The following is a 27417-nucleotide window of genomic DNA, read 5'->3' as shown; positions in this document are numbered from 1 at the left end:
GAAAAAATGAGCAAAAGTGACACTGGTTAACGTTAAGGAAAAAGTCACCCAGCAGGTAAATGATAGATGGACAAAGGATGAATGGATGGATGCTTTTGCCTTACACAAGACTCACGTCAAGTGAGATAACAGGAGTTGGCAACTAAACATATTTGTTTTAAACACTGTTTTTATTGCTATGTTTAAATGCGTTCAGTTATCAGCGCTGTTTGAGGATGTGTTACATATTGTATTTTTAATTTCCTGCCTGTATCTTCTCATTTGTACTGCTCTCATCTCAATCATTTTCCAATGGGAAGAATGACGGCAAATTGCTTTACAATGGTAATGATTTTTTTTTTTTTTTTTTTTTTATGAGAGGGGAGGATTTGATCATGTTATTAAAGGCTATCATATTTGATCATATTTAAGACTATATTAGCTAGTATAAATTAAATTCTGGGGTATCCCAGTCTTGAATTTGTGGCTAGTCATGTATCTTTTGAAACCTCAACCTCCAAACCAAGAGACAGTCTAGATTTCACATCAAAGAACCAACAGTATCCTGACTGCCAAATGCAATGTTTCACTGTAGGCGATTAATAAAATTAATAAAATATTCAGTTGCAGCCACAAATTGTGCAAAACAAGCCTCCAATATTTCAGCTGCATTAGCAGAAAGTTGAGTGAATAATGTAAAAAAAGACTGCCACCCGTCAGACCCATTTAGCCATTGAAGAGTTTTAACAGTTATAACAGGGTTTGTCTGGCAGAGACATCTATCACACTTACACAGCAGTTGTGGATCCTGTTGAAAGTGCTATCTGACGGACCAATCACGATTCACACCGCAATGTCTTTAGATTGTTTACATAAACGTGTCTGTTACATTTATTTCGCGATCTATCTTTAAACCCATGAACCTCCTACACTCGGCTGGAGGCCAGCCGCTAGCCACCAGTAGATGAATACTCCGAGGGTTTCTGTTGCAGGAATCAGAGACCTGATTCACTGGTTTCCTGAGTAGTTGTGCTACATTGTTTGACAGAGAGAACAGGGCAGGAATGAAATTCATGTTACATTTTGTTGTATGTAAACATACTTTGTAAAAGCAAAAATTAATTATCTTTCTTGATTTATCTGTTTGCATGTATGTGCACACTGCACACATATGGTTAGATATTTATACAGAGTATTTTTAAACATATGCAATTTCACAATATGGTCAAGACAAATAATGTGTCAGTCTAACAGTGGAAATCATTATTGTGTTTTGTAAAAATGCGCAGTGTATTTGGTATCTAAAGATACTTCTAATGTTGAATGTTAACAGTTTTTTTTGTAAAGATAATGGCTAATGTTGGCCATGTGAGGTTTTCAGATGTACCGCTAAGTAATTCCACCCTGAATATGGACATCTTCAGAGCAATTAAATTATGTAAAATACTGTAATAGACTCTGAGTGTCTGATGAATATGAAGAGGACTGGGAAAGAGGACAGGTTGGAATGTCTTATCTGTCGGTTACACATGAGTATGAGGTAAGGCTAAGGTTCAGTCCTAAATAGGGTGGGGATGGACCCTGGACACACTGGATCAGTCAGCTGCTTAATGATTCCTGTAATGGCTCTTTTCAACTCAACAGTCTTTTTTTAAAGACCCTGCCTCCTCACCCAACAGCCTATCAAAGTCAATGCATTTAACTCTTGCTTGTTTTCTTTCTGATCTCCTTTTGTGTCAAAAACAAAGAACAAAAAAAGCAAAGAACTGATGTATAGAGAATAATAGGTCAACATGGAACCGTATGTTAAATACATCACCACACAGAAGGGAAATGACCCCTTCAATACCAGTCTTATCAAACCAATGGTACAGCAAAGATTCAACACAAAGTTTCAGTGCGTTTAGTTAGAATTGTCAATGAGCAGAACCAGGAATATGCCCGTTTAGGGGTGGTTTACCCGCTGTTTGCTATGATTACAACACACTGCTTCAAAAACAAATGCATGCTGGAAAGATGTTTACCTATAGATCTTATATCTGGTCGTAAATCCTTGGCGGTATCTTTCCACAAAGGAGAGGTAACTCCGCGAGTGGTGGAAAGGTCCGCGGTCAGAGATGAGCCAATCAAATTGCTTGGAGACATGGTGCTCGGCAACGGACGGATCCTGGCGGGAAGACTGAACTGTTATATGGTCCCATATAAACAGGAAGCAGGTGACCTCAATGACCCTCCAGTTCATGCTTTTCTTTCAGCCGCTCTCTGTTCATTCTTGCTCCATTCTGTGGAGACCTGCAGGGGGAGACAGAGAGACAACACACAACTCAGCATGCTGGAACACCCCCAGAGCAAGAGCAAGCTACAAAAAAAAACAGGAAACTCAGTGTAAAATTAGCTGATTGTTTTGACAGAGACTAACGAGACGCCGTAGCTGTGAGGCAGGTTTTACATGATACCGCGCATGCATTTTTTTGTGTGTGTGTGTTGTTGCTGTTCCTCAGTCCCCGTAACCTGCCAGAGTTACTGGGCCCAGACTGCAGCTCTCCACACTAACGAGGAGTGTTGCCCTTTTGCAGATGAAAATGAAGGAGGACTTGGGCACTGCAGCCTTCTCCTTTTCAAAACTAATTGGCGCTGTGATAAGTTCAGACAAGGTTAAGAGCCTGGTTTATGATAAAATGCACAACGAGCTGTCCGCGCAAGAGGTCACTGTTCGTTTCTTGGGAAAGGAACACAACCTGTAAACAACAGCAGGAGAGGTTCACTTTAGATTAATAGCAGAATAAAATCTAACCGCTATGCACAGTGTATTATAACTAAGTGTTATAACTGTAAGGCTATTCACATGGCTGGAACGGATGGATGCCATACACGTATTGCACATTAAGGCTTCCCGAGAATTATGACACATACACTAGTAGCTCAAGATTAGGATCAAAAAATAGCTGTCACAGTGAATTACATCATTATACATGGACAGCTCAACATATCACATTAATTCAAATGCAGAAAAAAACTGTGGAAATGCTTATTTAAAAGGTGAGGGTGGAAATCAAGATAAATTTAATTTCACAGTTCACAGCTAAGCTAAAAGGTCTTATTTCCACCAGTGTTTTCAAAACAGTTTTAATATTAGCTTTTGATAAACCATGTACCTTGCCCAATATAATGTAATGCAAAGTCCTAATTATTAAAACAGCTTAATTCTGGTATGACTTATCCCTTTAATAGTTCATGGTAGGCAACTTTAAGACTTGTTATGCTCTCTGCAGTAAGCATTGTTGTCACTGTATCCACAAAGCCATGTAAGCACAGTAAGAAATAACTAGCTACAGTAGCCAGCACATTATTTCCTGTTTTATGGACCACTAAAATTGCACAGCTTGCAAGCTAGTCAGCAGATGAGGATACAGGCCTATCAGTATGCAGCTTTTCCATCAGTACACATGCTCATTAATCAGCAGAGCGAATTGGAGAGAAAAGAAACTGGATTAAAGAATAGCAAAAAACATTGATCGTAGCGCACCTAACCAGTACATAAATGCACATCTGTGATACTGCAACGTTGGCTCTGGAACAGTAGAATGAGGAATGAGAATATTCGCTGTGATTAGCTTGTAAAGATCTGAGCAACTGAGATTCCCGATTGCTGTAGCTGAGCATTCTAATCTTCTGTGTCCGCAAGTAGGTTTCTTTAAAGGAGAATTCGGTCTGATATAAAGTTCATTTGTAATTTTTTTATGTACGCATCAGATACTCATAATCCGCAAATGAAACATGGTTGCAATATGAAGTGAAATCCTGAACCAAATGCTGAACCTTCAGACCACAGTGACCTATGGTGATGGTGAAGTGTCACCGATTTCAGATGCTTTCCACTTTCAAAATACTTCCTTCTTGACAAGGTGGCCTAGTGTTCCTCTGCTAAGTCTCCAGTTTCTGCAGATAAGGTGCTCTGAATATTACTTTATGCTCAGTTTGTCTAATGGTTCTGTTCTGATTTAGAATTGAAGGTTAAACCTTTCTCAATTACTCAGCTGCCTCCCTGAATGATTTCAACCAATCGTCATCGCTGTTAGCTGAGAGACAGAATTTTAGGTGAGATTCCCTTCCGGAACTCGCCCCGCATTCCATATTACTTCACAATCATGGACTGCTAGTATTATATACATACTGTTTATGTATCTGTATGCACATTTAGATCACAGTTGTCCAAAACTCTTGCAAGATCAACCGTGTATATGGCATAGCCAAACAATGCATTCCCACCATTCACACTCTTCTACTAGACCGTCACAAACAGCACTAGAACACGATCCTCTCCAAAGCTCTTTAAAAAAATAAGACCATTATCAAGGGACCCAGCTGCCCAATACCAAACGCAACCAAATATAATGATCATTTTACAGAGCACATTAACGCATGATACATTTATACTGTGTCTTACAGTACATTAGTATATTATTGCCAGAGGAGTTCTATCTATACTTACTGATAAGGGAGTCATTTTCATTTGTAATTGCATTTAAGAACTTTGGCCTCTGGCTTAGTGGGCCCAGTGCTGCACCATTAAATTAGTGCTACTGTCTGCAGAAATACAGTCTTTTTCATGCTTCATCACACAATGGCAAGTTTTGCCAGAGACAGGGAAAATAAATGGGCCTAATCTTGCATTATGCAGGGAAACCCTCATAAAAAGCAATTAAAGTAAATATATACAGCTAAATAGCAAATAGAACACATTAGGAGGAAAATATTGATAGAATTTTGATACATTGTATGTCAAAATAAACCCTATGTGCTGCAAAAAATAAATTATTTTATATTTTACAGTGCACAGTATTGCTGTACTCATATATTTAGCTGCACATATTGATGAACATACATTACAGTTGTTCAATATTTTATATGATTTAGGTATGCAATTGCATATCTTACAACTGCATAGATTGTAGTGTTGGTAAATATATACAGAAATGGCACATTCTCAGTCTCATTTGATTGCAGCAAATTGAAATTCTCTCTGCAGTTGCCTCTGATTGGACAAGAGTATAATAACATTGAGCTAACTAAAACCCCATTGAAAGCAAGTGTATCTGTCTGGTGATTATATTAAGCTCAAATTAACTGAGGTAACAAGCACAAGAAAAGGTTGGACTATTTTCAGACTTTCTTTAAGAGTATTATGTGGTTTTTTAATGCATCAACAGTCAAGTATTCAAGCATATGTTAGTAAATACTATACAGGTAGAGGCTATTTTGCTAATTTCCTAAACTGAAATTATGAAGTGAAACATAGTGGCTCTTTGCTAATTAAAAGAAACTAAAAGCAACCCGCTATTGCAGAGGGTGAATAAAGATTAGAGAGTGTTTGTGGCACTGTCTGATCGAACGAGCTAACCAGTCAGAGGATCGGACATCCTACCAAATCCACCAATCTGTGACTCTGTCGTGTACTATCAATGCCTCATTGATCTCAACCAATCAAAGCGTTTTGCTGTGGAGAGCAGAGAACTTCGATTGGCTTGGATCAATCGGCGATTGCAAATGTAATCTGCTTCCATTAAGTGGCCCTGAGGGTCTTCTTTCCCAGCACAGCAGTGAATCTTACCTCTCTAACTGGAAGCTAAATGCATAAGCCTGAAGTATTGTCATTTATGAAAGCAAAGCTTAATTACAGATAGAACAAAATCTTTTTTGGATTGCAGGTACAACTTGATCAATTCTGGTCTCCGCTGGAATTTGTACAGCCAGATTAATTTTGAATGAAGTTAAATTTGAAGTCAGTGATACAATAACATTCCGGCACTAGAGTCTCGCCTTCCATCTTGACAGCATCTCTATCTACCTGGGCACGCATTGGTTACACCGCAGCATGTGTACGCTGCCGAGGGATGCACGACTGTTGCATGCGTTTGCCTGACTATTTTTAAAACCCGTGGAGCTTTCCTGCCGAGCTTGCAGAAATCAGACAGGGGAGCCAACTGGCATGGCATGTAGCTGTGCTGCTAACCTAGAATGCTGTGGAAGATGACAAATCCATGACAAAATCACTTAATGAAGTCCCCTTTAAAAGAATTAGCTCAGAGTAATTTCAGGCCGGCTGTCAGAACATAAGAATGCAGCTCCTAATTGAATGGATAGGTGGAGGGGGGGGGGGGAGAGAGAATTCATGAAAGCACTATCTTGCATGTATAAAGCCTTTGTGGGAATGAAATTTAATGTGTGCGTGTCTATGCATGCACGTGTGTATGCATGTGTGTGTCTGTGTGTGTGTGTGTGTGTGTCTGTGTGCCGCACATGCATATGTATGCACTGTTGAAAAAGGACCAAAGCTCTGCAATATTAATGAACAGGTACATGCAAACAGGAATATTGTATTCATTGTAGAATGGCTACTGATAAATGTCATTAAAAAGCTGCCTGAATGCAGCTCTGTAGTATTTCCCTTAGCAGTGCTGTTAGGAAACTAAAAAAAAAGAAAAGAAACAATCCTAGGTGGCAGGGAAAGCACACAAAAAAATCAAGGTTTAATTGCCTGTTGGGGGCTGTATGCCCTCTTTTTTCACTATATTTTGTGTCAGAAAAACATCACCTGACCGTGTGAAACTGAGCAGAACTGAGCTGTATTTATTCAGCAGGTCCTGGTGCAGGTACAGAGGCACAGGCTATTGCACACACACCCCCTACACATCAGGCTCCAAGATCATGCATAGTCAAGAAATACTACTGTTCCGTCCTCCACCTCCAAGTAATATCCAATCACCTACCCTGCCGGAACCTCCACTCCCATACCCATGTACATTTATATTCTATCACTTAGCAAGTGCTCTTATTCGGGGTGATGTGCCTTGCCCTCCAGAATTTGCGTTAACCTTCCTCTGGCATTAAGCATGTCCTTTTCTCGGGGATACTTCAGTGTCACACCTGGATTTTAAAAGGATACAATTTAGGTTTTCTCACTTTCTCACAACCCTCAGACTGCAAGCACTCTGCAGTCTAAGTGCTGCTCATAGCTCCCTCCACAGCATCAAGAAGGCCGCCCCTTAACGTGGCATCATGCCTCAGACATCCTTGTAGGCGGCCAGACAACGATGAGCTGAAAGTGCTCTCCTCTGGCTCCCCTAGACCTGTGTTTCTCAGTCCTACTCCTGGAGGCCCACTGTCCTGCATATCTTCTATCTGTCCTTGCTCCAAACACACCTGATTGGCAAAAGTGCCACTGATGAGTTCAGTCAGGTAGGTGGAGCAGGGAAAGATGGTTAACGTGCAGGACAGTGGGCCTCCAGGAGTAGGATTGAGAAACACTGCCCTAGACCTGTTGCATCCCAGGCACACAGCACTCCACAGCTGCTTCTGCCCCCAGCCTGAAGAAGAGGTCATAGGTCAAAGTTTAACTGTAAGCCAATAGCGTCGCCAGCCATATTATTGTGTCAGACCAATACTTTGTGGATTACTGCTCAATGATGTTAAATCTGTATTTGGAGTGTTACTTTGTTGCATACCTCATATTGAAAACCTGTAGATATATTGAGGGGTAGGGCTGCCATATGATTGGCTTATCCTTGTCCCATGGATGCCAATAATGCTAGCACAAATTATATGTGCATCACAGTGAAAATCATATTAAACTTATTATATTTTGTGGGACATGCTATCAAATGTATAAGGATTTTACAAGAGATGCTCTTAGATATTCTGAGAAGTGTCAAGATTTGCAGTGAAGATCCATCATGCCCTGCAGTTAAAAATGTGCACCAGATCTCTCTTTTATGGCATATTAATTATAGAAATTATGGAAACACTGTTCCCCTCCATCTCTCTATCTTTCTCTTCAGATTGTTTTGTCTCAAAGCCCTACAGCACAAAAACGTCTAATGACGATAGGGCAATGTACTGTGTGCTCAGTTTCCTACGACTCCTGTTAGAACAGTTTGAATAAACTGATGTAACTGTGCCCGGCGCCACAACAGTAAAGAGTAATAGTGCTGGATCACAAAATGGGGTAGGAAATCCATGCAACACATAAAACTCCATGAAAAATCGTGACCCATTACTGTGATCAGTGACATTTTCTGTAGGGGAATGATATCACTGTGTGGTGGGAGTGCTGTTGTCAAGTCCAGACTGATTAAGCGTTGTTTATCCTTGATGGAATAACTGTCAGATTGTTCCCGTCGCGTGTACCTGATGATTACCTGATTCCTCCACCCGGATCAGGTATTTAGTGTGTTCCAACGGCTTGGCTTCTGTCTTCAATGTTCCCATAAAGGACACGGTGTTCGAAATGCATCAGCGTTTGTTTGTTCAATATATTTGATCCCAAGGGAGGCTCAGTCCTCGTCTTATTTAAGAACAATACCTAATTGTAAGCTTCAGCCTAAATGGTTTAAAAAATGAGGCCTAGTCCAAAACAATGACATTTAGCTGTTAATCTGGAAAATCTATCACAGCGCTTCACAATGTATCCTATTATACTGTCTATTGACCACATTCCTAGTCTCCAAAAAAAAAACAAAGAAGTGAGAGATGTCAAGTCTTTCCTTCAGCACACTGGTAATAGGAGTGCAGTGAGACCTGAAGCAGATTTCATCATCCAAATGCCCACAGCCTGCTTAAGGCTACACAGACCAGGGTTTCTGGGTAATAACTGAGCTGGTACTGTACATTACCTTTGCCTGCATAACGCTCAAATGACCGTAATGCTCTACTGCCAGTCACACAATTGCATTTCCTACATCCACTTAATTCACCCTGGAGGTCCCCGTATAGAACCGGTATAATTACATCATAGTGTCAAACGATCATCGTAGTGTCAAACGTTACATTGAGACAAAAAAAATCTCTCACTGAAATATGAATTTTTTAGGTTTAATAGCACTACCAAAAAATTAATAAATAATATCAGATGCTACAGTGTGGTGCAATGCTGCCCTAAGAATTAAGCATGCAGGTACAGGGGCATTTGGATACCCTGTGCACACAAATCTGCAGCATATCAAACACGCACTCCCATTTCGGCTCCTTGATTTTGTTCTCCCTCTCTACCTCTCTCTCCCCTCCTCTGTGTGAAAGGCATTCTTCTTGCAAATCTCAAACAATTTTCACACGATTGCCCTGGGGCCCCCGCATATGTGTTTTGAATGTTGATTTGTTTACCGAAGCAGAGAGCAGATAGCATAAGTCCTTGAGTAACCAGGGAGAGTGGCTCCGCTTCATTTTTCTGCAAATAAACACTAAAATACCTTGGGACCCTTAAATCGACCGTTTTTTGTTTTTTTTCTTCCTCCTGCTCGGCCAATGGAGAATTCTGGGATACGGAGGTGATGGCACTGAAGGCGTGAGCCTGCCGCCCAGCAGAGTTGAGCCAGCTCCTTCACAGCCACATTTGATGCTCCAGTAAAATGCAGCTGTGCAAATGGGTTGCTGACTGCGCGTGGTGTAAAATCGCAAGTATTGTAAATTGCCTGGAATGAGGGCGCCCGCTAAGCAAATATGCAGCGCATTTGGCCGACCTCTTTTTTTTTTTTTCCCCTCTCGTGTTGATAATGAGCGTGGCTCCATTCCACAGCTTTCACGTTGCTCTCTGTGCGTCTCTGAACCTCTGAGCCCTTTTGCATTCCGATTCCTTCGGTGCAAATATGGGCCTCTGCTTTGAGGAAAAACTTCTGATTGGAGGAGAACATCAGCGTCCTCTGGGACTGGGCATGGAGCCTCAGCTTGTCACCACTTTGTACCGCTCTGAAAATACGCTGACAGGTCAATGGTGATGGCAAAATGCAAAGTACCATAAACGACCCGGTCCTCGCTGGTTTGATTTTTTTTTTTGGCGCTCTCCAACCTGGAACCATTTGTAAAAATTGCATGCTTCCTTGTTTCCGGACGTACCACTGGCTTTGGGTTTGTGTCGGTCAAAGCAGAGCTGTCAAACCTTCAGGGGAAATGGCCTCTCTCTGCCAGCTACCGTAGCGTAGCACTCTCCTGGATTCCTCTCGCCATTAATATTTGTCAAGACTAACTGCTGGGGGTGTAGACCTGAGCCTGCAAGGACCGAGGGGTGAGAGTCAGAGGAGAGGAAGAGGGAAAGACAGAGAGAGAGAGAGAGGGAGGGCAGAGAAATGTCCAGGGCCAAATTATTAAGATTATCATACCCCTGCTCCCAGTTATCTTCGGACGGGCATACTAATGGCCTGCCACTTGCAATTGCCGAGATCTCAGCGAGAGAGGAGGCCGGCCTAACTTAATTTGCAGCGGTTTCTTGCATTCCCTTATTTAGGCCCGATGCAGCGAGCCGACCTTCAGAAGCCATGGCCCAGCAGCTCGGGATCGATAATTAAACGTCTGGGTCAGTCCTGAACCAATCAGCGGTACACCCCAAGATCGATGGGCTGGTTTAAGGCTTAAAAAAAGCACACACAAAAAAAAAAACAAAACAAAACTAATTCACTAATGGTCTGAGTTATTGTTCCAATTGACCTGCGTCGTGATTTGTTGTCTTCTGTTCTGTTTTGGGGTCGAGGGATCGATGGCGATCTGAGTGGTGAATAGGAGTCCCTTCACCTATCTGCCAGAATGCAGCATCCTCCTATGGAGCTGTTGGCAGAACACTGACCTTGGGTCAGTTAAAACTGGAGAAGGGCCAGAAATTAACAAGGTTTAAGCAGCGTCTGGTAAAGGCTTTGATACAGTATTTATGACCCCAGATAATTAAGTCTACCACAGTGTCGGGCTGAAGAGAAAAATAAATTAAGCTTGTAAAGTCATTTACTGTGAAGTGGCATTTGTCCTCTACCGGGGCACAATAAATGATGGCAGAAATCAAACAAAATGGTACTGTAATACAAACTTAAAATAATGCCTTTCTGGGTTCATGTACTTGGCCATGGATGGTTGGCCATGCTAACAATAAGGGCTGCTTTCATTAACAGGTAACGTAACAGAATTTGCCTTTTAAAATGTCAAACTTGTTCTGGCACATTTTAATTATGCATGTGCACACACTTGCGCATACAAATATGTATGCCCTATATACATTTAAAAAGGAAACAGTAATTTCCATTGGTGAGTCAAATGCAAACTGATTTCACTGCCCAGCAGTTCGCACACTCACAATCATCAGATTTATTAAGCATTAAGTACTGTACATGCCTGTAAAATGTGCTTTACACAAGTGTTTCCCCAGTGAAAGTCACTGTTAAACATAAATACAACAAACCCAACAGGTTTTCCTACAGGACAGCATGGACAGCAAACCTAAGCATAGGGGTGCTGCAGGACCATAGACAGCAATGACCCCTATGTACAGGAGTGCCACAGGACCATAGACAGCAATGACCCCTATGTACAGGAGTGCCACAGGACCATAGACAGCAATGACCCCTATGTACAGGAGTGCCACAGGACCATAGACAGCAATGACCCCTACGTGCAGGAGTGCTGAAAGCCATACGCAGCAATGATCCCATGTACAGGAATGCTGCAGAACCATAGGCAGCAATGGCTCTATGCACATGAGTGTTGCAGGACCATGGACAGCAAATAGCCTACTCACAGATATGGCAGCAGCTGCCACTCAGTACAACTCACTGCTGTATCCACGTATCACGCCCCACATGCACTGAAGGGATTACACACTCCAATACACGTTCAGGACTGCGTATCCCAGCATGCCGAGTTGCACCGCTGCATGCAGGCTGCAGCGACACTGTCGGAGCCAGCCCACGTTCTCACGCCACGGCGGTGGGATTGTGCCCACCCCGGCTGCAGAACACGCGCATGCGGCGCGGCACGTGAAACACGCGTCCCGCGTTAAACAGGGGGAAATAAATCACTCAGCGCTGTGGAGGGTGATCCAAGTTCCCTCTCCTTCAATTCCGTTCCACCTCCTGCCGCCCGTTAACGAAAGCCCCACAGCCATCACTTCCAGTGGTCCCTCTCCCACGTGCGGTCCGAACAGAGCCGCTGTGCTGCGCTGAAATACCTCTGCAAGGCAGATGCGCGTTACAGAAATCTCACTCCTCAGTCCTGGAAAGGGGTGCCCCCATTTCAGTTTCACCTGCAACGTCATAAATTAAGAAAGATGAGGTTAAGAGCGTGCGGAAGACAAACATTAACACCCCGACTCTTTCCAGACTGGACAAGTGCTGTCAGCTTGGCAGGCCAACCCTACTGTACGTAAACGGCAAAAAAGGGTGCATTGCTGTAAATGGTGGTATTTTTTTTTTCAGGTAGTTATCATGCAGTTTGGGATGCATGTCTGTTCCCATTGATGCCTGTGTAAACCTGTACCCACAGGCCACAAGACATTAACCACATGGGAACATGACCACAGAAAGCAGGGCACCCAGATGGCATCATCCCTGGAGATACTGTTCTTTGTTCAAACATGAGACTGCTGAGAGATCTCCATTGTATTTGTGCATACTTCAAGCAACTGATGAAGAAGAGAGAATGGGAGAGAGAGAGAGAGAGAGAGAGAGAGAGAGAGAGAGAGACCAGAGGTTTCACCACCTTTAACAATGAAATAACATGCACAGTATTTTATGGAACATAAACAATAAAGATTCAGATGACAACTGATTAAAACAAGTACAAATAAACCAGGAAGTAGATATATAACAGAGGGGCAGAGAAAGAGAGGGAATGTAGGGGAAGAGTGGGAGAGAGAGGGAAAAGAGAGAGAAAGGGGAGAATGAAAGGACAAAGCCAAGACAGAGAGGGGAAAATCGCAGAACGGAGCAGGAAGCATATGGTGAGTGCACTGGGGTTGTTTTTTAGGGGAGGGTTATCAGGGGTAAAACTCAGCCAGACAGAGGCACTATTTTAAACTGAACCCTGTCAAAAAAAAAAAAAATCATCTCTGCTTGAGCTTGTTGATATTTATTTTTAATTACCTGTGCAATTACGTTAACGAACAAGCCTCCTGCTACATCCTGCCCGAACGGAGTCATCATAGCTGTGTAAATCTTTAAAAATCGATTTTGTTCCCCTGGTCGGACCGAGGTGCCGGGACCGCGAGACAGCTGTGTACCAATCTCAAGGCTCAAATTGAACAGCAGAAATGGCACTTAGCGCAGAAAATATGTGTGGAAAATAGCACACCTTTCCACAGATGAGGAGTCCTCCTGGGGTCACCCACGCTGGGCCTGCCCCAAATTGGCTGCGTGGGCTTAGACTGGATCTCTGCTGAAGCCCAGCTGACTCTTACTTTAATATGTAAACTTAGCTCATTAACTGCGAGTGTATCTGGCAGCTAATAGTTGCGGCTTACGCTGAACTAGCCTGTGCTGTTGATTGTATCTAAAAACACATTAACTGCACTGGTTATACAGTCTCTTTCGATTTTGGACCATGAAACTGGATGAGGTTGTACTTCTTCGTTCTTATTCTGCAGTCGCATCCCCCCGATGCATTGCGGGTTGCCTTTTAATAAATAAATAAACAGGAGACAGGTGTCTCACCCCACTTTGTTTTGGTAACAAAAGAGAGGTGTTGTGAGGAAAGCACCCCGCTTCACACCCGGGATTGGGGGCGCTCGGGACTCATCTGCAGCCGTGCCCCTGGCGGAGTGCTGCCGGGCTTCTGCGGTGTGCCGCCGACAGCGCCCGCTTAAAAAAAAAAACAAACAATAAACAAGTTGGCGGGCAATCTGTGTGACTTTCCCCCCACCCCCGCTCCCGCTCCCCTCCCCGCCAGCGCTGCCAGGCTAACCTTTGCTTGAAGTTTCCAAAGGCACGCCTGTCTGCAGTCAGCTCCTGTTTTTTTTTTTTTTTTTTCCCCGGCGTCTCCTGACAGGCTGCGCGGAACATCTGCTCTCGTCTCCCGGGAGGAGACCTCTGGCATCGGGCGGGCGCCGGAGCGGGGGGCCTCCCTCCCGCACCCGAGCCGTTTTCGGCCCGGGCCCCTGACTCCTCTCCACAAACACGAGGCTTCCCGGAACTCTCTGACCTAATTTCCCTCACCGGTGTGTTTGTACACCACCCCCCCACCCTCCCCCCCCCCCCCGCCCCCAGCTTCCATTTTTTCTTCTCATTCCCGAGGTTTTGACAAATTCCATACGGCACGTTGCTCCTCCAGGTCCACGCTTGAATTTACCCCGCGATCGGTTAGGGAAACAGAGCTAAACCCAAAAAGCTTCGCTCCATCATCCCATTGTTTCTTAATAAGGCGAGATTCGCCAAATGGAGGGATGCACATATCGCAAGCACAAAACAGCGGGATCCATAAATCAGGGGAGCCAACTGGGACACGAAGCAGATGGTGGAGAAAAAGATCACGCTCCGCTTTCAGCCTCTCGCAGGTGAAACTCTGCAGAGTTAAACAGCTTCGCCTGCACATCTCATACATGATGAGGCAGAAATAAAAATGGTAAAAGTTATGGCATTTTTTTTTTGCTCCTGTCTACGATGGTCGATTAGGTGCACTTACCCTTAAAAGAAAGCCCACTATTTTGAATTTTACATTTACATTATATTTATTCATTTGGCAGATGCTTTTAACCAGAGCAGCTTACAAATGAGGCAGACTGCAACACAAGCAAAAAGCCACATAAGGGGTCAACAACATTAGAAGCGCAGCATGACCAAGTTTCAATATATGGCCAGGCAATGTACAAGCTAGCTGGTAGAGATTTGAAGTGAGAGTTTATCAATGATTACCTGTTGTAATAGATTCTCAGTCCTCACTAAACTTTAATGCAGGTTAAGCAAAGGCCAAGCAAAATTCTAAGCCTCTGGTTACACAGTCAGTGTCAGAAATTCACTCGTGTCCCTCATGACTGGCAATACCAAAGAAACAGTGAGGATGAGAAGAAAGATAATCAATTATGTGAAATCATCTGCCAGGCCAGACACGTGTCTCTAACGTGCGATTACTTCACTTTGTCCCCTGATGTGTCTCCTTATAATGAAGGTTACTGTGCACTGTCTCCATAATGACCCTCCACCAACACTCCTTGTTGCTTTAATCTCTCCTTCCCGTTCAGTGTGATCAAACTACTTGATAGGCCTGTATGTATTTCAATGTGGTGATTACCCCGGTGTCAAGCGCTCCCTCAGCAATAATTTCTATTTCAGACCCTTGCATCCAGACCAAAATAATAATAATTTGGAAGAATTATCCAGGCAGTTTGGCTTCGATTCCCAGCAGATGCAATTCAGGCACACTGATTTAAAAGAGGAAAATCAACCAGCTAGATCTTTTGCTGCTGATGAAGTGAAGGCCTCAGACAACAAAAACATTCTGACAAGAAAATGTCAAACTGTGCCGTAAGCATTACTGTTTTCAATTAAAAAGACAGTTCATTGTTCGTCTGCCCTGCTTCCTTGAGATAATTCCTTATTAATAATTTTGAACACAAAAGCTGAACCATTCTTATCTGGTTTTTAAAAAGACTTCAGAATATTTTTTTATTGACAAGCAGCTGCACTATACTGGAAGGTTGGTGAATGTGAACTCGTGTTTCACCATCTCACAGTTATCCTGACAAACATGTCTCTTTTTTCGCACACTTCAACTCAGTCAACGTTCAATCAGTTTGTCCTCAACTTTCAGTCACAATGGAATGGCACTTTTGACTTTTTATAACATTTTTTTTTCCACAATGCAATTTGTTCGATGCTGCCATTTATAACAAAACACGAGTCGTGTTCAAAGGGTATGCAAACTTGTGTCAGATTGGTTGAATGAGGACTGTAATTGTCTATTGCCATGCCACATTTTCAGTGACAGCATTGTCATTACTAACTATCATTACCGTTACTCCATGCCAATAATTCACAGTGAGTGGGGGCCATTATAATTCACTATGATTTTGTAAGGCACATAGTGCCTGTCTCTGCTCTATCAACAGAACATTATCATTAGAGAAATGACATCTAAAGAGTCACTAATGAGTCCAAGTGTTGACTAGTAAATTGTACGTACAGCCACACATTAAGATACGTTTAGGAATTGGCATGATCTGTGTATACAATTCAGTTTGCTTTGCCCTCTTAATTTAAGAGTAAAATTGCACGGGGTCTAAATATCGAAAGGAAAGGGAAGACACAGGTTTTTGGAATCTCTCTCTCTATCTCTCTCTCTCTCCTGTGTTTGCATGAAGATAATTCTACAAGAGCAATGTGTTGATGTTTGAGTCTTTTTTTCTCATGTAAAATATCCACAAGAAATTAGTGTTTGTGTGTGTGTGATATGCATATATGAAGTAAATCTATGTAATAGTATGTTGGAGAAACCATTAGCTTTAATCATTCTTAAAGTCTTAAAATAGACTATTTTTGACCCCTTGACTTTGAAATATATGTTCCCAGTATTTTGCCTTCCCCAGAGCTCAATCATCTTTTTATATCTTGCAGGCATTGACCACAGGGAAGTGCATTCATTTACAAAGCAAGGCAACCCCAATCCCAAAAGAGGATTATGCTACATAAAAATGCATGTGTTATAGTGAACATACATAATGCAAACACGCTGAATGCTATGTACTTTACCTACAGCGACAAACGCAAAGCAAATGCTTGTTTAGAGCTTCCTGAAAGGAGGAATCTTCTCTTCTAAATTATTCAAAGCCAGGATTTCCAAACATGCTCCCTGTGCCACTGGAGAGCATTGGCAAGCTGTAAAAAAAATGCTCTGTGAATTCACAGGCACAGCTGACAGTTCCTTTGTACTGTCTGAACAGCGATGGTTCCGTGGTGTCACCGATGCATTCTGGGTAATTTTCTGTTGGCACTAATTACAAGACTGATTAATCACATCAAGCGAATTCACACGCAGCGTGCACATTGCTGACCTTTACACCGCAGAACACAACACGCAAGTCAATTGTCACGCGTTATATAAACGTCTCACCGTGGAAATTATTTGAGCATAATTTCTAACAAAAAAATATCAGCAGCTTGTCTTTGTCTATTTTGCTATAGACAAACATTTTATATAGATGACACATGCCAAAGGAATTTCAATATGTTTGGTGTGATCAAATCCATTGCTGAATTGTGAGTGATCACCCTGCTTGAAATGTCTGTATTTTCCAGAGAAACATCTTGAGTATCTTATTCAGCCAATGGCTGACGGAGTCATCACCATCATGAGACAAGTCATTACAATACCATCAGTTCAATATCCTTGGCACGCAAGTGTCAAAAAAGCAATGCTTCACATTATAATGATGGCTAAAAATATTATTATGGTTGTGAATGTAACTGTCAATGTAAATGTAAGGTGGTATGACTCAAAAGGCTTCTAGGGACTAGATACAATGATGCTTAAAAAGGCCGTGGCTCTGAGTTCGGTAACAAACGCAATATTCTTACAACCTGGTCACCCAGCGCAGGTCCTGATTGGACGATTTGCGGCACCGATGTTTGTGCCAGTAACGTGATTGGCCGCAGGTTTGTGGCAGTGCGCAGAACAGAATGTTTGTCACTGTGTGGAAGTTTGCTGCTCTCTTGGTACTTACCTCGCTAACTAAGCTCAGACAATGTGAGAAATGAAAAAACGCACTCGGGCAAGCGCAGAGAAAATGCTCTGCTGTCAGCCGCATAGTCGCGTAAATCATCCAGTCAGCGACGGCACCGGGGGCACCGCCAGTGGGACTCGGCATGGTCACTGATTCTTTTAAAGAGCATACTGCATATTGCCATACCTACAGCTGGATCCAGCCATGGCTTGGTACACTGTATTTAAAGTAAGGCCTTTAAAAAGGAATCACAAATGTGACACGCCGCTAAAACTTTGCAGGAAGGTGGTCTGTCTGTACACGTGAAGTTGGAAACGCAGCACGGGCATCGTTTCTCTCTTGAGGAAATGTTATACTTTCTGAGACAGCACTTTAATCCTGGAGGCACGTTATTTTTCACATGGCAGGCAACGTTCGGCAAAGAATCGCCGTGCACTGATACTATCAACAAACAGGATCGCAAAACTTGAAAGACACCCACATCAGTTCATAAGTAGGACAGCAGGGGCCCTGCAAGGGCCACCCTCTGGTGCTGATTGTCACTTGCTGTATCTGACTGTCCATGTTGTTTGGAAGAGATTTAGGTTCTATCTGTCATTGCAAAAGAAGCAGCAGGCAGTGAGGTACAAGGCAGGATTGCAGTGATATCCTCTCTATGCCTCCTGTAAAGATGAACATACGTGTTCACAGATATTCAATACTGTGTGTAGCGAAGGGCGAGAGCAGTCACTCCACACAGCCTCGAACCCAGGTCTACGGGGTGCCAAACCTGCAGCTTGACTGCAGCACCAAAGTAACTGCTCTCGCCCTTCGCTACACTGTGACCAGATATTTAGTTCCTGCTTTCCTTCTGTCCCCCATACTTCCTTGTCTAGAGTATTCTGTTGATTACAGGACGTTAAGGTGCTGTCTGTCTTGCTACGCCAGTGATGGATGTTCTGTTTTAGACCAAACCCCACCAAGAATGTTCACTATCAGCCACTAAACCAGAAAACGTATAGCTTCAACAACAGCAGAAACATCTTTCATTATAAAGGCAAACTGACTATCGGGCCATCACATAAAATATTTGTGTTGTGTCATACCCGTGCTGTCTGCCCGGACAAAGTCAGCATTCACGGATTGTCAAAGAGAACGCTGGCACTGCAGCAAGAGAGTGTCAGTCAGTTCAGATGGGATCAGGATGAGTAAACACTGACACCAGCCTGGAGTTCACCGGCTCAAATGGACCCCTTCATTAAACAGGACAGGCTGAACTGAGCTCGACCTTTGGGCGCCAGTGGGTTTGGCTTGCGAGATCTCCATCCCCCACATCCTCACGCTCTGACAAAAAACATGAGTCACTTTCCCGTTCAGTCCCCCGGACACCAAACGGCACCGTCGGGCACAGCGAGAAGACGACGTCTTGACATTCGAAATGGGGGCCCATCGGCCCGGCCTATTAAAGTTTCAAACGTCGGGAGGATCTCGAGAGCGACAGGCTAATAAATGATGGAGGGATCCTGCCATTTTCAGACATCTGTGCGAGGGAGGAAAAACAAGCAAGACCAGTAAATAAATGGAGTGAGCCACCAAACACCGAGTATACAGAAAATGTGCGGCTGGTTTTTTTTTTTTGGCGAGCAGGGAAGGTACGATTCACACAAAACCAAATTTAAGGAGATGAAATGTAGGAAATGTAGACACACGTGGGCACAGTGAGGGATCTGTGAGTCTTGTTTGTGTTCGTTCACGCTGGGCACTCTTGTTGCGAACAAGCGAACAAGGAGTGAGACCAGGGAGACAGAGCTCTGTGTTTCTCCCAGCTGTTTCCAAAGCGACCATCTGAGAAGGCGGGGCTCCTCTGAACCACAGAAACAGTGGCACGTGATGTCTTAAGATTCCCTGATGTAATCCGCAAGTCATGATCTAGAAATACTACCTCAAACTCAGTTCACGGAAACCTAAACTTAATTTCTTCTTTTTGTATATTCCTCGATAGTTTCGTTGTGCTGTTGAAATAACATAAAACGGACAATGTGCACATAAATCTGAAAATATGCCCCACATTAAGCATTAACATTTTAATATGACATCATTTAAACTATGTGTTAAGATAATGTCAAGCTTATTAGTCAATGCTTGCCTTAGTATTTAGTTTAGCATGATGTATGTTAGTTACCATTATATAACTTTTAGGCAATAAGTTTTATACTTTTCTTTCAATCAACCTCTTAATCCTTAATGGTGCTCTTGTAATATGTATTCAATGTATCATGATATATTAGCTTTGTAAGCCCCTCTTGATAAAAGCATTGGCCAAAAAATACATTAATAATGATAATCATACCATTTACTCATTTGAAGTGATCTAAAAAAAATCATTTAAGAAAAAATAACCACCAGCCTCTCTTACAAAGAAGGCTGCTAAAAGCTTTATGGCTTTTGGTTAATATTTCCCTCAGGTATACCGTTACCACAATAATGTTCCAATGATTAGAATGCATTTACAGTAAATGACATTTTAAAATGATTGCCTTGCAATAACTTATGTGTTTGCAGCACAAACTGAATCATGAAAAAATCAATATTTATTTGATGTCGTGCTTGACAAAGCTACAATGCTTCACACAGCCAGGCTTGTCCGAATTAAAATAATAAGCCATTCCAACCACCACATAGTCCACTTAGGACACCTGGCTTCACCGTTCTACCATATGGAATACATTTTGTTATGTCTGTATGCCTCTGTTCTCATTCATCATACCTCAGTCAATTTTCAGTCAATCTTCAGCTCCAAAGTGTCACCTGGGTTTCCAAATAGATATTGATGTTATGATCACATTTTGATACCCAGCATCCAGCGTCTGAGACAAGAGAAATGCCGAATGACTCCCAAGACTAGACAAATTCATCACGGCCCACGCGTCTCCCAACTCAAAGTTCGCCTGTGACAGTTCCTGTACAACAGCCGTGATGGCTCCCCCAAGCTGAGCAATGGTTCCGATACGTAAAAGTCACACGGCAACAGCGGGGAGATGTACAGGACAACACTGACTGTAATTGTGGGCTGAAGTATAATTTTCAAACTCTGCTTAAATCACCCTTTGGTGTGGAAGGCATGTCAGTTGACACATGAAGCTTTGCCCTGAGACTCTGTCTTCCTCAACAGGTTAACACATTCCCATCGTCCCACGTGATTATTTTTGTGAAAACACAGGACAGAAAATCAGCCTGAAAGACAACACTTGCTACAGGGAATTCTCTGAACATTGAGTCGCATGGCTTTTTTGGATACACTTTTGAGATGCTCACTGGCAAGCCAACCTTCTTTCTACAAATGCAAATGCTATTCAATGACATGTTCTATTTTCTCTTTGGAAATTATTACGAAGACTGTGAAACTGGCACACAGACACCAGGAGCATAGCTTACTCTGGCTATGGACTTCACATTTCTGTCACCTGGTCCCTACAGTATAGGGAGCTGGGTGCTTACAGCTCAAAGGCACACAACTCTGTCTGCCATCACTGCTGTGGCTGCCATGTTATATATATATATATATATATATTCAGTACAGTTATGCATAATATACTTCATGCCATGATTATGAGGTGGTTCTGCTCCATGGTAACCTCTAACAACCAGAACTAATGACGCTGACCTGTTTAATGTTCGAAACATGCCAAAAATGTGGAGAGCCAGAAGCACTTCAGATTAAACCCTAATGAACAGAGTTGTCCTTATGTCAGGATGAGTGTATTTGCAGCACATTCTGCGTATCCAGGGTGTGCGAATGACACTTCTGCTAAAGAATGACAACATTTACTAACTGATTGTATATCAATACAATATATTCTAAAGCCGCAAAGACTTCATCATCACTTGCCATCAGGGTCTAGAGTAGCATTCAGGTCCAGAGTTGAGTAGGTAAACATCAAACATTTAAAAATTATCATCGCATACTTTTAGCTCGTTTTTGCAACTGCCAATCAAACAACGATTTTAAGAACATGTAACACTTGCTTAAATTCGCTACACAAAATAAGGAGCAAGTGATTTTGATTAGGCTGCGCGCCCCTGTCCCTGGTATGGCTTATGTCAACAGAGTTTCTTTGCCACCAATGCAAATCACATCTTACTGCTGATTGGCACAGAGCTTCCAACACTGGCTTATCCTGGGAGCACCCAGGTAAGCTCCTCTCCTTGTGATTGAAGATTTGTTTGAGCCTCTTTGACGTGTCACATTCAAAATATTCAAAATATGAAGGCTGTCGGATGCAATTTTCAACAGTACAAAAAAAACCAGAAAAAATAAAGTAACAGTGTGAAATGAGGAGGTTGGGAAAGTGGTGGTTCAAGGGTGCAGTACAATATATCTGTCTGAGAGAGGTGTTTTAATGAGACACATTGTATCCGTTTAGCGAGAAAAGTACAGATTGTCTGGATCTTTGTAATGTTTACGTCTGCTCTCTGAAATGAGCTGTCTACATCTAATGCCTGCTTACCAAATAAACTTCATATCTCTGCAATAACCCTCTGCCATCACAGTGGGGCTTATGCATTTGCCGAGCTGCTGGCTGCATACAGTTCGGATTAACGTGCTGTAGTCATCTGGTCGCTGTTGACAATTCTATGCCACAACATTCTTATTTGATCCATTGCATTTTCTGTGAGACATATCTCCTTTTTCTTTTTTTTTTTATTTTTCATAATTAGGCTACTTGTTCATCTGCAAAAATGCTGACAAAATTGCCTCATAAACAGTTCAGGTATGTGGTGTCTGATCTCAATTTCACATCTAGTGAAAAAAGCTGTAAACTTGCAAAAGAGTTGCAAACAAGGTGCCAAGCACTGAAACAGGTAAGACGTTCTTTACTGATCAAGTTTAGAGGATCAGAAATAAAACCTGGCAACAGACTCCATTTCATCTGATAGCAATAACTTCCTAACAGGGAAGAAAATCATCTGAAGTCATAATCCTCCAAATATCAGCAGCGCTAATGATGAAACCTCACCAAGCGGTCTGTTAAATTTCTCTGGAGCATGGACGCCAACCCAAATTTTGCTTGTGAGAAAAGCCGAATTAATGCACTGGCTCCATATTACACCATGTTTCAGTGAGCGGAGCTGCAAGCATTTGCATTTCTCTCTCTCCATGTCTGAATTCTCTACATCATAGAATTTAATCTTTTTTTTTCATATAATTACAATCCCTATGGAGAGATCCAAGTAATTACCATGTTGACCTAAATATTAGACATTTTAATGTCACGCCTCACCCCCGAGGCCTGTTTCTCATCTATTCTAGGCCGCTTCCATCATGGCAAAGACAAGCTGTCTAGGAAAAGGGAATTTCCAGACACTTCTAGAGCAGTCACTCTCTCCCATCTTTTCCCCAAGTTTTAATTTCTCGGCATTACCTCAGAAATCCTCAAGAGTGTGAAGTCGTCTCCAATCCGCCCCCCCCCCCCCGTCCCCATCATCCCCCCCCCCCCCCCCCCCCCCCCAACCCCCCCACCCCCACACCTCTCCATCACCTTTTCCCACCCTGAAGGTAAAAGAGAAGTCTCTAGCAATTTCCCACCTCTAATAGGCCCTTTCCTGTTCCGCGATCACGCGCTGACAAGATTAAAGAACAGCTGCTTTTTTTTTTTCACAGGAAGAAAAGAGAGGGAGAAAATAGCGCTTGGTAATTACTGTTAAATCAAGCAGGCGGGCTCCGTAGCGCAGGCCCCGGCTGCAGCCTCATTGTGAGTCCCGGCAGGTGAAATCTTTAAGCCGGCCTCGCTTTGCGCTTCCCCCGCCGCTGATGTTGCAGTTTAGTTTTTTAAAATTCAGGACAGACCGGGGCCGCTCGCTCTCTCCCGGTTCACAAGGCCGCGCCTTTGAAGTTTTGCGTCTACACGGATCTGAAAAGCGGCTGAACTTGAAACACAATGGAACGAGATCAAGAGCTTTTTCCCCCAGCTGGGAGACATCAGGAGAATTTTTAACCGTGCGAGGATGTGCGGGGGTCGGGCAGCCGACCCGCCGCAGACTGCGGTCCCCACAGAAAAAGAATCAATTAAAGTACAACTATGTGTAGAGTTATTTTAGCCCTCCTTCTGCATGCATATGTACGTACATACACTGGAGAGTGTGATATCAGAGTTTCTGAATTAGATTAAATTAATCAAATTAATGTGCAGTTCAGGACCTACAGTAGAGAAGGAGTCACAGTACATTGAAATAATCATGGTAATGATCAAACAGTGGTATTACATTACATTACATTACATTCATTCAGCAGACACTCTTATGCAGAGTGAATTCCAGCGAAATTGAACATAAGTGTATCCATTCAAGTTGAATGAAATATAATCCGATACAGTCAGTTATGTCATTGGGCCATTCACATCCAGTTAAAAGTTCTGGGTCATGTGGTTATGAAACCGATCAGTCCAAACCATGACCAGTGAAAGCGTGTTATACGACCTTCAGTGGTGCCAGGACTCAGTCATTGTGACTGGCGCCTACTGACAGACAAATTTCTGCATGTATGTTTATGTAAAGGAAGGAACTAAGTTTAAGAATAAAGAAGGAAATAACAGCAATGAAAACTGATGTATGAACAAATATAAAGGGAACTCACTCCTCAAGTGGTCTTGCACAAGTGCAGTAGATGTGTAACTTCTTGTGTGGGTGTTATGCAAGTACATATGTGTAATTACATCAAGTGCTGAGGATTTGAAGACAGTAAATACCGTGTAAAACATACATAGTAGCCACTTAGATTTAAAATTACATGGGTAAAAGACCATTGTAATGTAAATTTTTACCAGCCAACCTTGTGAGGCAAGGATAGATGAAAGGAAAATGGAGTACAAAATGGCATACAGGGTGCTTGGGAAAGAAAGAGATTCATATCATCTACTTATCCTAGCAGTGAAATGCGGTACACTCTTCAGTCTTCAGTTATGTGACAATCTTCTCCTTAGAAATATGTGAAAGTCCTTTTTACAGTACCCCCTCTTTGGCTTAATGACATAGTACTTTGTTAAAGAGGCAAGAACCAGAAACAATAAGTAGTGAAAATGGCCCAGCCCATATTCTGGACAGTCCATGCATGGCCCAGTTTTTCATTTTCATTTTTTCAGCAGAACTGTCACGTGGTTAAAAATTCGACACTCCATTGACAGCAGTCCAAAAACACTGTCCAGTTAGTTAATCATTTCGACCAAGGAAAAAGAGCCAAAGGGAACATGGATACAGCAGGCTGATGACTGGAAAACGCCAGCAGACAGACTGAGACCTGGAGATTTGCAACAGTTGTGGATGGAGAGGGAACAGAAGCAACGCACAGCATCCGAACGCTAATCTTCGTCTGCTACAGCTAACGCATGACGGCTAAGAACAGCATGCGATTATTGAACACGCGCGCTCCCTGTTGCCAAGGACAGGATTGAGATGGCTCCTGGGACACAAGGGATGCTGGGGAAAAAAAAAAAAAAAACGGGGTCAGTGGACACCCGCACACCTGTCTGGGCACCAGCGGGGCCACGGGAGAAGGAGGTCGATCCCCCGGTTGCTCTGTCGCCTGGTTCCAGAGGTAAGAAGGGGAGAGGGGTTCACCGGAGGACAAAGTTTCTTTTTCAGAAGCTGATTTTTTCAATGCGACTGCAGTTACTGTATGCGGTGATGAGGTGGGGAGGGGGGGGCGGGTGTGCCAGTCATATGAAAGGAGAGCAGCGGGGAGCAACGGGCTGGAAACAGCACAGGCATCTCAGGAGTGCAAGCTACGGCATCAGCAGGCAGGGACGGTTCCCCGGCTCTGCCCAGATCACAGGCACACGTGGAATTTCAGATGGAGCTTTTTCCATTTTTCAGAACCCCGGCGCTCACGGCCTTGACAGGGTGGAGGGGAGGTGTGCGGGGGGGGGGGGGGCAATCTGCGACAAGAAGCCAGCTGGCAGGGTTCCCTCCCCCCCTGCCAGGTCGCCATTGTTTATTAATAATCCCCACAGCCTCCTCGGACCGTAGTGGTGGGCCAGCTTTATTCACAGTGCAGGGGGGGGATTTCTCTGGCCTGGCATGGGCTGAGTCTATCATCCACACTGGCAACCTGCAGTGACTGCCGGCTAACATTTCACTCAAACCCTAAATCACTTAATCAGAGGAACTGGTCAGCTTACTTTGTTTAAAAAATGACCACCCAAGGTATTCAGTGCCTTCAGTATTCAATTATTAAAGATATTTTGTGAGCCTGCTGAAATGTGGCACTTCTTCAGAGAGGACGGACCCTCCTTATTTGAGCCAGTTAATAAATACAGAATGGCAATGGATTTACCTGCATTTGTGATCAAATATGGTCCAATTAAAAAAATCACTGTGCACCTTTTAGGTGCAGTATTAGATAATCACGAGCACCAATATTGCTTTCCTTGATAGGTTCCATCAGACATAACTGTAATTCCACCTTGTGGTTTTCTTTTACATAAGCTACAACAAACTCAAAAAGACGAGCCAAAAAAGTCAACCCTGTGAATAATTATCCAGATTTCCAACGCACACAGCCACCAAGAGGGATTTAATGCTTCATTTTAATATTTTCAAATTGTATTTTCATTCCCAAGATACTTGTATGTGCTGTTCAAGATGGCCAACTGGAATATTACAGTCTGAAATCTCTCTCACGAACATGTTTATAAAACTTAATTGTCCCTTTCAAATTACCAGCCCCCCTTACAATCAACGATTGTTTTATTGCTAATGAATACATGAAAGAAAGTGATTTTTAAAGTCATAATAAAATGCAAGTTTACAGAATTAATTTCAGCTTGCTTTACAAGGATGAGATCAGAGAGAGAGAGCATAGAAAATGGCACGATTCAAGAACAAAACGCTATTATTGGTGGAAACTTTGTGTGATCCTTTTGAATAATCTATATTTCAAGAGTGGGTGAGGTCAACAGGCAAAGGCTGAGCAGCATAATCAGGAGTAAGAGCGTTTTGAGTACTCTGACACTATCTCTGGACTTCATCTCCCATAAGGCCGCTCTGCAGAATGTTGAACTCATTCCAGCCAACACTGCATGTCATGTTGATTTCAGCTTTCATTGCAGACAGCACTGCAGTGAGCGTGTCACTGAAGAAACACAAGGAAAGACCCAAGGGGCTTTTCTAAGTTTTGAAACTCCTTTTTTTAGCATCCTGTCATTTCTGCTGAATCTCATATGTAAACACAATTCACCTGAAACTAAGACAATCTGGCACAAATGAATATGATATCGACATCAAGCAGCCATCTCCTGAGCACAGATCTTCACAGTCACTTCAACTATATCTCCACATCTCCACTGAAGAAATGTTTCATAGTTAAACAAGTCATTCCCCAAACATAGCTAAAACAGTACATTTTCCTAACATTTTTGAGGTAAGCCCGGAATTAGCTTGAGACAAGATGTGCTGAATTTTAAAATTCCAAACCAACATCTTCCTTTGCCTTCGGGTCTGCTCCTGAGGATTCTGCAGGTATTTGAATAATCAATTATTGATCCTTTATTAATTTTGCAAGCGTGAAAAGCCTCCCCATCAGCTGTTATGCACACTTTTTGCTAGGCACTGACTGTTGTACGATATACATTTGCATACTTTGAGTGTAAGCTAAGAGAGTGTAAACTGTCATATGTAAATTACAATGCAAATACGTTTCAGAGGTATTTTTCCATAGATTTACAGTACATATAATGTTCAATTCCCAAATACATGTCCTTTTGTCCCGAGCTGACAATTTTATTAAAATACTATTTCTATCACTATGCTACTAAAATACAACTAATATTAAATAACTTTTAGATTCAATGTATCTAATTTAGCTTCATTTATCTGTCTAATATATCCAAATCATCTCTCTCTACTCCAGGATATGTAGAAAATGCTGAATAATAATAATGAGCTTTATCAAATAAAGCTTTATCAAATGTATCCAGTGTTTCCTTACCTTTACTGTATGTCAT

The 27417-nt window shown here is 42.7% G+C and overlaps 1 protein-coding gene across 1 annotated transcript in view; it reads right to left on the bottom strand.

Moving 5' to 3' along the window:
- Positions 1-27417, bottom strand: part of brinp1 (bone morphogenetic protein/retinoic acid inducible neural-specific 1) — a 92334-nt gene that overhangs the window by 59573 nt on the left and 5344 nt on the right. The window contains exon 2 of the mRNA XM_036528983.1: positions 2004-2271. Coding sequence (XP_036384876.1) covers positions 2004-2221 — 218 coding nt within the window. The 5' untranslated portion in view covers positions 2222-2271. The remainder of the gene's footprint in view (positions 1-2003; positions 2272-27417) is intronic.

This window comes from Megalops cyprinoides, chromosome 5 (assembly GCF_013368585.1).
Source record: "Megalops cyprinoides isolate fMegCyp1 chromosome 5, fMegCyp1.pri, whole genome shotgun sequence".
Classification (NCBI taxonomy): domain Eukaryota; kingdom Metazoa; phylum Chordata; class Actinopteri; order Elopiformes; family Megalopidae; genus Megalops; species Megalops cyprinoides.
Note: the sequence above shows the minus strand (reverse complement) of the source record. Positions and strands in the feature narration are given on the sequence as shown.